Source organism: Mytilus trossulus, chromosome 8 (genome assembly GCF_036588685.1).
Source record: "Mytilus trossulus isolate FHL-02 chromosome 8, PNRI_Mtr1.1.1.hap1, whole genome shotgun sequence".
NCBI classification, from domain to species: Eukaryota; Metazoa; Mollusca; class Bivalvia; order Mytilida; family Mytilidae; genus Mytilus; species Mytilus trossulus.
In genome coordinates this window covers 16,028,554-16,039,873 of record NC_086380.1, presented here as the reverse complement: position 1 = coordinate 16,039,873, position 11,320 = coordinate 16,028,554, and the positions used below count along the sequence as shown (strand labels likewise).

The 11,320-nt window shown below is 32.6% G+C and overlaps 1 protein-coding gene across 1 annotated transcript; it reads left to right on the top strand.

The window, feature by feature from the left end:
- The first annotated feature begins 1,482 nt into the window (after nt 1-1,482).
- On the top strand, nt 1,483-10,361 carry LOC134727390 (uncharacterized). The gene is made up of 6 exons (XM_063591768.1): nt 1,483-1,594; nt 3,168-3,265; nt 3,509-3,635; nt 5,218-5,381; nt 6,725-6,899; nt 9,222-10,361. The coding sequence occupies exons 2-6, from the start codon at nt 3,190-3,192 to the stop codon at nt 9,721-9,723; spliced, it is 1,044 nt and encodes a 347-aa protein (XP_063447838.1). The 5' UTR covers nt 1,483-1,594; nt 3,168-3,189; the 3' UTR covers nt 9,724-10,361.
- Nucleotides 10,362-11,320: the final 959 nt, after the last annotated feature.

Here is an 11,320-nt window from a genome sequence, read left to right as displayed (position 1 = left end):
ACGGTGCAATTTCCAACAGTACCATTGAGCAGTTAAGCATTCTCTCAACCCTACACCAGGTTGACTTCGTGGAAACTCTATCCAATTTCTATAATTAGGTTTGATTAAATGTATAGAAGCACACACGAATGCAAATTTAACTTTGTCTTATTTATATTCTTGGACGGATGCTCCGTGACCAGCCGAAAAAGACTGTTTGCAAATTCCGGCTCATTTTCTGACAGAATAAGATCCGTACACGACTAAAGAGCTTCATTATAAACAGTTTTCATTGTATAACATAACTATGTGTCCATAGTACAAGGATGCCTCACTCGCACTATTATTTTCTACATTTAGTGGACCATGAAATAGGGGTAAGACTCTAATTTTGGCATTAAAATTAGAAAGAACATATCATATAGGGCACATGTTTACTTAGTTTCAGGTTGATTGGACTTCAACTTCATCAAAAACTACCTTGACCAAATCTTTAAACTGAAGCGGTACAGATGGATGAACGGACGAAAGGACATACGAACGAACGGACGCACAGACCAGAAAAAGTAATGCCCCTCTACTTAGTAGGGCATAAAAAAGAGATTTTAATGCCAATAATCTCATTTGCGATTATTTAAAAACTCAATTTCAATAAAATGATATTATGTGTGTATATTGTTGAAGCACTTCCCAATTTGCAACCGGAATTCAGGATTTTAAAAACAATTGTTTCTGCAATAACAAGTCAGTATCAACAATAATACTGTGTACAAGAACTAAAATGTAATGGATGGATTTGTGCAAAATTGCCCGCTGATTCTATAGAATAAGGACAAAAAAATGTCTTTTAGACAAGACGGGCTGTCACTTTGTTCACCATACACGACAGTCGGCTACGTCAATTCAGATTGCAAAGGTGGATCCAGGATTTTGGAAAGGTGGGAGGAGTTTTAAAAATCGGCGAGTGGATCGAGGCGAAAAACTTTGGGGATCTTTTTTGGGCTAAAAACCTAAAATAAGTGCAATATGCACTTTTTAAACGGTTCCTGGCGTGGGGCATGTATACTTTGTAATTGTTATAAAGTGTAAGGGTTGGATATTTTCGATGCTGTATTCTCTCTATTAATTGTCTATCATAAAATGATAGTATGGATCCAAAGCCATTTTTGCGATTTTTGCAATATGGGCTTTTCTCATTTGCTGTTAATTTTTGTGTCCTTTGGTCTCTTGTGAAGGGTTTTCCCATTGACAATCATACAACGTCATCTTCTTTTTTAGTTTAGGAGTTTGTATACATTTTATTTGAATGGTTCTTCACGCTCAAACCGATATTACCTATACTGTACATTGTATAAACCTATCTAATTTAAATATAATGGAAAAAAACGTTTTAAAAGAAATTTAGATATAGTAACAAAATGTATCTCAATTTATGAAGGCACATACAAGGGTTTGTGTTGCTCAGCAATTATACAAATAATTCAAGTGTTCCCGCCGTTCTTACTCTTCATCCATACCTGTTCAAACTAAAAATAGCAATGAAATACACATCTTGTGTTTGTTATTACATGTGTTAATATTGTTTATCATCATTTTGTTTATCATGTGACGATAGGTATGTATTTGTACATTTTATACTATAACATACCCACTATTTATTCTACACAATACTTCATTATTATTTGGGCAAGCCGGCAGTCGCAAAAATGCAATTATTACAAATATACTGTACCGTACAAGGTAAATTGTACATGTATATACACACCGACAAAACCATAATGTTTCTAAAATGTATATCAACCAATCTGAGACTACTATGTTATATATCTTTAGAATAAATATAACAGTATATGTCCCTTTTAATATGAATTTTAGTTTCTTGTGTACAATTTGGAAATAAGAATGGCATTCATTATCACTGAACTAGTATATATTTGTTTAGGGACCAGCTCCGGGTGCGAGAATTTCTCGTTACATTGAAGACTTGTTGGTGACCTTCTGCTGTTGGCTGCTCTATGGTCGGGTTGTTGTCTCTTTGGCACATTCCTCATTTTCATTCTCAATCCTAACGGAACAAATCGTAAAGAATATATTATGTTCCAACGACCAATAGAGACAATAGTATGATTTTGTTTATAAGAACATTTTCAGTGGAACTTTTATCACTATAAGTGAAACAAAAATACGTTAACAGGTTAAACCTTGTTGTATGGGTGGACAGTTGAAATATTGACAAAAATAGTGTACATTCATTATAAAACTAAGTTTAAAACTGAGAATGGAAATCGGAAATGTGTCACAGAGACCAAACCAAAAAGCAGAAAACAGCCGAAGGCTACCAATATGTCTTCAACACAGCGAGCACATCCCGCAACGGAGGCGTGTCTCAGTTGGCCCCAAACAAAAATGTTAACTAGTTCAGTGACAACAAACGTCCTTCTCAACTCCAAATACATAAATAAACTAAAATATTAAAGATCATTCAAGACTAACAAAGGCTAGAGGCTCCTGACTTGAGACAGGCGCAACAATGCGGAGGCCGGGTCAAACGTGTTTTGTGAGATCTCAATCTTTCCCCATTACCTATAGCCAATGTAGCAAAACAAACACACGGCAATACGCACAGTAAAAATCAGCTGAAAGGAAGAACTGCATTAAAAAAGGAAAACAAACAAACGAAAACAATCGACAAAAACAACGTATTAAAACTAAGACACCACCAAATGTTTTTTTGTAACTTATTATCGAAAATCATAACTTGTTTAATATGGTTTGATAAAATATTTTTGACAAACACTCACAATCCTGATAAAACGGAAAAGTAACAGTAAGTTTTAAAGAAGGTTAAAAAAAGCCTGCTTGATAAAAGTATATTTATTACTAGAATTAAATTTTTGAATAAAAGTCCTATCAATCAAAACATATATAGTTGTAACCTTCTCGTATGCAGAGTTCGTGTTAAACAAACAATTGTTCCTCACAAAGCATTTTGAACAAGGAGGTGTCAAATCGTAACGTCTTAGCTTATATGAGTTAACATTAATTATTTAATTTTACATCTTAGATTGTGCAGCAGTGCCATGCCAGTATTGTGTTACCGGCTGTTAGATATAGAAATGAAAATTCATGTTTTCACACTTTATTGCAGCTTTGATTATGAACGTAATTTTAGTATGTCTCATTTTCAGGAAGCAATGACATCCGGTTAATATGGGACAACGTTGGTCCAGCTCCGAGGGAGTTACCTGTTCTAAAGATACAGCTTTAAAGAAAGCTTGGCAAATGTGTAAGATACAAATCGGGTTAATTGGTATTTTCTTCTCAATTTTATGTCACATTTATATAGATTATACATTAACATATTAATATTTTTAACATATGTACAAGCAAGTCGAATTTGATATATTTTCAAACAATCCCTTATCATGTTTAAAAGATTAGCAATTAAATCATGGCAAGTGTCTTAAACAAACGCATTTCTTTAACATACTTTTACCATGTTTTAATCTTCTCCTTTTTTTTTATACAGCAGACAGCAGTAATGTCGATGAAACAATTATAATGAAAATACAGACAGAAACGAAACGTCGTCATAGTGATACAGTTGATCGATGGACAAGACATACTGAACTAACAGCATTAACAATAGCTTGTTTGTAAGTAATGATATAACCAATCTGTTGGTTGTTGTAGTCGAGCGTTTTGATTTGTGATTAGGTTTTATGGATTTCCCCTTACTAAAAATATTTAATTCATCTTGTATTTTAATGTATTGATATATACACTGTTGATGATAAGCAATAAAGGCACCAGTAATTTCCTGATTAATCACACGTAAGAGCACAAATCAAGGTAACAAACCAACACTTTACAATAATTTAAAGATCTCAGACAACGCAACACCGTTGATAAAGAGTTGAGACATATCAATTTTTCGTGTAAGGATCATATGAAGTAAAAAAAAGTGTGTCCACACAAGAGCATGACGTATCAATTAAAGTTATCGATCTGTCTCAATATCGTCAAATAGATCAACATATATAAAGCAGGCCTTCTAGTTCCTGAAGTATCATAAATGCTGAATACATTGTGGTACATGATATTCATACACTGATCGAAATGTTATGTCATTGAATACAGCTGCTTGAATGACCGGACAACATCAAAATGTAAAAAAAAAACAAAAAAAACCAACTCTAAATTTTAAAGAATGTTGCAAGATGTTTCTTATTATTGTCTTTGAGAGTCCACCGTTAGTGTATTTTGGGTCAGTGTGGTACAAAACAAATGTACTTTACAAAGTTACATTTTGTATGACCTAAACAGGAAATGTGAATATACGATATTAAAATTACAGGTGACGGCGTTTGTAATGAGACAATGCCTACGGTCTTTCAAACTAACATATAAAATAGAAGATTAAAGCCTTAAACATTTAAAAAATCTTCATTCATATTACCGGAGAGCCTCTTTTGCTTAAGAAAGAATTGTGGAAAGGACTTTAGAAATTGTTTAGACGGACGGTTCTTAAAACGACTATACATCATTCTATGTGACGGGGATCTGTAATTGAACATCGGGGGATTCCCATCATTGTGTTATTGTTTTATGGTCATGTTTGTATTGTTATATTTTAAATTTTGCTAACATGCTTTGTCTATATGGCTTTTTATGTGTTTTTTTCCTCTTTTTAACATATGACGTGGCTCTGTGATTATACATCCTGTCATTGTGTTATTGTGCCTATGTTGTTTTTTTTTTAGTGAATGAGATAATAACACAATGTGGCCTGCTGTACTCTTATTAATTTTACGTATTATGTCTGTTGGTTTTGTTCCCACCTCGTTGTCAGAATAATGGAATTTTATGCGAATGACATACAAGTGAGAGTTTAGCTAGCTATGAAACCAGTTTTAATCCACATTTTTCTACTGAGGAAAATGCCTGTGCCAAGTTAGGAATATAGCAGTTCGATATGTTTGAACTTTTAATTTTGCCATCTAATTAAGGAATATCCGTATTGAATTTTCCTCGGCGTTCAACATATTTGTGATTTTACTTTTTGAAATTCAGGTATCCAATTAAACGACGGGAGATTTTTATTGTTCTTGTTTATGTTATCGAAAGGAGATATGAGGGTATACATACTTGAAAGGGAATAAAATCAAGATTAAAATAATGTGTTGTATCTTTAGCAGTTACAGTTTACATGTACCTCTGATGGAACTAACATTTCAGGAATAATGATGTTAAACTTGTTAAAAGATGGATAAAGAAAGGTGCAGATGTTAATTTAGTTGCCAGGGGAGATCAACATGAAAATTACGAAAACAGTGTTCCACCCATATTCTATGCTGCAAATAATAGAAATGCTGACATTGTTAAACTCCTGATAAAAGCAGGTACGAGGTATTTTTTTGGATACGATTGCTTTTAAGCAATCTATAGACTTAAACAATTGACTCAGAGCCATGCTCTCACGTCAACCGTGTTATTCTAACCATTAAGCACATATTGTATAAATCTATTTCTGTCATACAAGAACTGAAGTGGAGTTTTTCTTATATGTCACCGTTATGAAACTGATATTTGATATTGTAATCTCATAAAGAAATGGAAAACCATCTAGGTCGTTTATTTATCATTAAATAAACGTTCGTGTTCCTAATCACAAGACTAGGGTTTGTTTATGTAATTATGCGCATGCGTTTAGTTTTCTTGACTTCAAGGGGTATCAGATTAAATGGTTGCTCTGGATTCCCCACTCCATTGATTAAATTGAAACTCATGGGACCATTTCTATGTCTGCTTAGGCCTGCTATTGAGTGTTTTTGTTGTTGCATTATTTTAAATCATATGCATCATTTAAATTAAAATAAATGTAGTTCACATCGTTAAGGTGTAACTACAACACCCCTTCCGCCGAAATGGAGTCTTCCATGTTATCGTTTTGAGTTGTCTCCCTTCAGGACGTAACTTCCGTCAAAATCAAAAATATCCATATTTATCTTACCTCCTTTACATTTCTAGGAATATGATTGATTAAAAGCGTCCACGTGGAAACCGTGTATATTTGATATTAGGTTAGTTGGGAGGCGGGGCTTATTTCATACACGGTTAGTAGTGGAGTTACGTTCCTTTATATTCCATATAAGGTAATAAGAAGGCGAAGCTTATTTCATACACGGTTAGTATTGGTGTTACGTCCCTTTAGAAAAACAAAACAGTACTGAGAAAAAATCTTAAAGGTTTCAACAGACGAATTAAAAGATGATAAAGTGAAATAAATTCATAAAACACATTTAAATCTAACAAGTTGTCATTGTGGGCATCTGTTTTTGTAGGAGGAAGTAGTTTCTTAATCATGTTAATACTAACTGTATTGAAGACTTGCTCATTTTGATAGGTCACTAGTCTAAATTTTACACGTTAAGATAGTCGGTAAGATAAATTCGTTACATAGTGTGCTAGTGACGTAATACATTATATATATGGGGTCAGTAAATTCCATAAGGATATGGAATTTACAAACCCCATATATACCGTATTACGTCACAAGCACACTATGTAACTACATAGGGGAATCCGGGTGGGGGGGGGGGTGGGGGGGGTGCCGGGACCCCCCTTTTTGTGGGAAAAATTTGGTTGATTATATAGGGAATCACTGAAGCATGACTGTTAAATTTCGCTGTCTGTCATTTTGATCAAAATTATTTAAAATTACCTGTTTTGTATTATATTGAAGGTGTGGACATTAATAGATTTCAAGGACTTCCACAGTGTATAAATTTACAGAAACCAGATGATCTACGTGCAATCATTGGTCCAAATAGAACTCAATCGTTTGGATTTTCAAGACATTCTGGTAGTCCTCAAATGTTTATGAAAGTACTTGAGCAGTATTTAAATTTTAAATGCTGGTGTTAAACTAAACACTACATCTTGGGGACCATGTCTTTTTTTTAGGGTAAGTGTTTGTAAATTTATGATGATGTTTAAATTATACCTGGGTCAAATACAATCATTTAAGGTAGATCCATGGTATACCGCCATCTTGGATTGTACTATCACAGTACAAAATCGGTCTAGTTATTTGCCTTAATCTGCAAATTTAGAGACAGATTTGCAATTCAATGGTAAGACTGTTTTTTTCTATTTAAAGAAAACGTCTTAATTAATCGTATTATACAAAATAGTTTAACAAAAATTAGTTTTGTTGGTTTTATTATCGTTTTTTTCAAATAAGCCATTTAAGGGGAGATAACTCTTTTAGTACAAAATTTATACTAGGTTAAGAGGGAAATTTTTTATTTTTACTTGTAGCAAGAAAACAAGTTCGGTGACACCATGTTTTCTTTTTATTTTCTTAAAACATGTTATGAAACCTTTCTTCTCACAATTTATTTCAAAATTCTATCTCATAGAATTTTTGTTATGCACACTAATGTGCTTTTTCATGAACAAACTAACCAAATTTTGTCAATTTTCAACGACTCATAGCTTGAAAAATAGCACGGTGACACATACTTTTTATTAAATTTTTGGAAAGAGCATAGTAAAATCTTCATTTTGACAAATTATAAAAAAATTCTGTCTCAAAAAATATATACTTGTGATCTACCTTAAGAATATAAAAATGTACAAGCTAAATCTTAACACAAGGTACAACCTGCTAAGAAGTATCATAAATATTGCCAGCGTTTGTGTTTTTGTGATTTGGTTTTATAAATATTTTGATATGAGCGTCACTGATGAGTCTTATGTAGATGAAACGCGCGTCTGGCGTACTAAATTATAATCCTGGTAACTTTGATTACTATTGTCATGGGAAAAGTGAGTTTAGTTTTACTTAATGACTATTTATAAGTTTATATTTTTTTCTATCATTTTCAGAAGCCCTAAATAAAGTATATCAGTGACATTATGTTTTGTTATGTGTCAAAAGTCATAACCTACATATACATAACGCAGAGATGAGCATCACCTGTTGTAATGGACACGAAAAGATAGACTTTAACAAAATATACATCAGTAAAGCCACAAAAATATTATTCAGAAGGCCTAGGAATTAAAATACAGATCAACTTAATTAGATCTAAGATAATATAAAAAAAGAAGATGTGGTATGATTATTAATGAGACAACTATCCACAAGAAACAAAATGACACAGACATTAACAACTTTAGGTCACTGTACGACCTTAAACAATGAGCAACACATAGTTAGCCATAAAACATGTAAAAGGCCCTGTAATGACTATGTAAAACAATTCAGACGAGAAAACTAACGGCCTAGTTTATATACAAAAAATGAAGTTTACCATTGATAATTAAATATTTTTAAATACGTTCTCTAATGATTGGAAAAGCTGCAGAAAAAAAAATGATACTCTCGTACATCAGAAACCACAAGGTTGACGACTGGGGAATAGTTATACGGTCACTTTGGTTAACTATTTTGAATTTGTTTTCGTCCTCAGTATGCGTATTACATTTAATACATAAGCATTTGTACACATTTATTAAGCTGATTAAGTTGTATAACAATACAAGACGAACGACGAAAAACAATGTACAGTCAAACAGTCAAACCTGTTTTAAGAGACAATTCAAGGAAAAGCAAAATAGTGGTCTCCTAATACAGGTTCAATTAATATGAAAGGTACTAAAGAGGAATCTAAAACTGATAGTCCTTTAATACAGGTTTTTGTTTCATACATGTGCTCTCTTACACAGGTTTGACTGTAATTAGTTTTATATCGTTACATACTCAGTCTTCCATTTATTGTAGTCCTGTAAAATTACTGTAACAACAAATAAAGGCAACAGTAGTATACCGCTGTTCAAAATTCATAAATCGGTAGAGAAAAAACCAAATCCGGGTTACAAACTAAAATTCAGTGACAGGTATCAAATATAAGAGAACTACGACACAACAGAGACACAACACCGAAACGTAACACACAGAGAAACGAACTATAATGAAACAATGGCCATTTTCCTGACTTGGTACAGGGCATTTTATGACAAAATGATGGGTTGAACCTGATTTTGTGGCATGCCAAACCTTCCGCTTTAATGGCAGTATTAATTATAACATTACAATTACAACATTGCACGACAGGGTAACAATAAACAAACAGATAGACAAAGTCAGAAAGCGAACCGAATTAAAAATTTGTATGTTAATCAGATTTGTAATTACCACCTCACTTTTGATAACTTTCTTTTATATATAACAGGAGAGGTAAGGTTTATGAAGCAAATCGTCCAACGACATTACACATATCCAGTCCGTGGTTTATTTGTACTGCAGCAATAGTGTTACTACAACATGGAGTGGATCCCAACTTGTATAGTTTTGGAGATATTTTACGTCAATTAGGGGAACACTGCATGTTCTCTCGGCAAGAGGACTACTGTATAGATGTCAAGATATTTTTAGCAACATTTGTTTCTTCTGGGTATGATCTGACCATATCTGATAAGAATTGCTACGAAAACGATTACTTTCAAAGTGAAACTGAATATCACTTACTTAAGGATTTTGGAAGACCGCCAAGTTTAAAGCACCTTGCTCGAACACAAATTCGTAAACACATCCGATTCATCAATATGGACACATCTGTGTTTCCAATAATCGACAAGTTAAAACTTCCTACGATTCTTAAGGATTTTTTGAAACTATTTGACGTTAGTCCTGCCGATATATCGTCAATTGTTTGCTTTGAACACAGACGATGATAACTGTATAATAAATGTATGTAAAAGTGTCATTTCCTGGAATCTCACCAGAACCTCAAATTCAATGATTGTTATTTTAACATGACACAAAAGAATATATAATATGATCCAATGAACGTTCACAGAACACGACGAATATTTACTTGATACGCGGAATCATAATAATTAGATTTTTTTTGTATATATTACCATATTGTGTTTTTACGTGTAAACCTCATCAACCTTACATTGTACAATTATTTCTTCATCATTGATTTTTTTTAAAATATAACTTTTGCATATGAACTATAAAGAGTGCATTTTTCCAAAAGAAATAACAGTAAAATGAATACTATTCGACATTTACCTATAAAAATCGTTATGAGGCTCAAATGGAAGGATTCTATAGGATACTGACAGTACTGAAATTGTGCTGACAAAATCAGTACTTAAAAAGTGCTGTAAAAATCAGTACTGAATTTATAGAATTAGTTTCGATACAGTCATTAAACAGACACAAGTTGTTTCCTTTTTCCTTTTTCCTTTTACGATATTTAAATTTAAAAAAAAATATTCGTCTAAACTGAATTTTAACAACTTGTGTCTGGTCAGTTATTGTATAATAATGAAAAGTATTGAAATAAAAGAAAGTATAACATTACATGTTTTCAGTCTTGCCAAACAGTACTGATATGTACGAGGGTAGAAATGTACCAAACTAAACGTGGGTAAATTCTTGGTAGTGTATCTCTTTTTGTCCGATTGTTTTATTTTTATTTGATATTATTCACAAAATAAACATTCCAAACAAGCACAAATTTCAAAAAGTATAAAATCGTGAAATAATTTGTCTACACCAAATCGGAGTTGTACCATATTTAAAACACAGATAATTTACAAAATGTTCCATCAGCTTCACACGAATATTCCTTTATTTTCGTTAAAATGGCTTTTTTATGCAATGTAATTTGCTATAGCGTGATATTACCGACTGTGCATACTTAACAATATAATAGATATTGGGAAAAAGTGTATTACTGTCTATTCTTCCACACAAGGTATTACGCGTGTTTGTTGTAATATGTATTTACTTTTTATACAACAAAAATTGAAAAAATTTTGGTCGTATATTGGTATCACGTTGGCGTCGTCGTCGTCGTCGTCCTCGTCCGAAGACATTTGCTTTTCGCACTCTAACTTCAGTAAAAGTTAATAGAAATCTATGAAATTTAAACACAAGGTTTATGACCACAAAAGGAAGGTTGGTATTGATTTTTTAGTCCCAACAGTTTATGAATAAAGGGCCAAAAAAACAGGTCCCAAATAAGCATTTTTCTTGTTTTTTGCACAATAACTTTAGTATAAGTAAATAGAAATCTATGAAATTTTAACACAAGGTTTATGACCACAAACGAAAGGTTTCGATTGATTTTGGGAGATTTGGTCCAAACGAATAAGGGTCCAAAAGGGTCTTTGATATGCCAAATCTAACCGTTTATTCAGATTCTTTATTTTTGATCCTGTTTTCAAATTGGTCTACATTAAGGTCCAAAGGATCCAAAATTAAACTAGCTTGATTTTAACAAAAAAAATTATACTTCGGGTTCTTTGATATGCT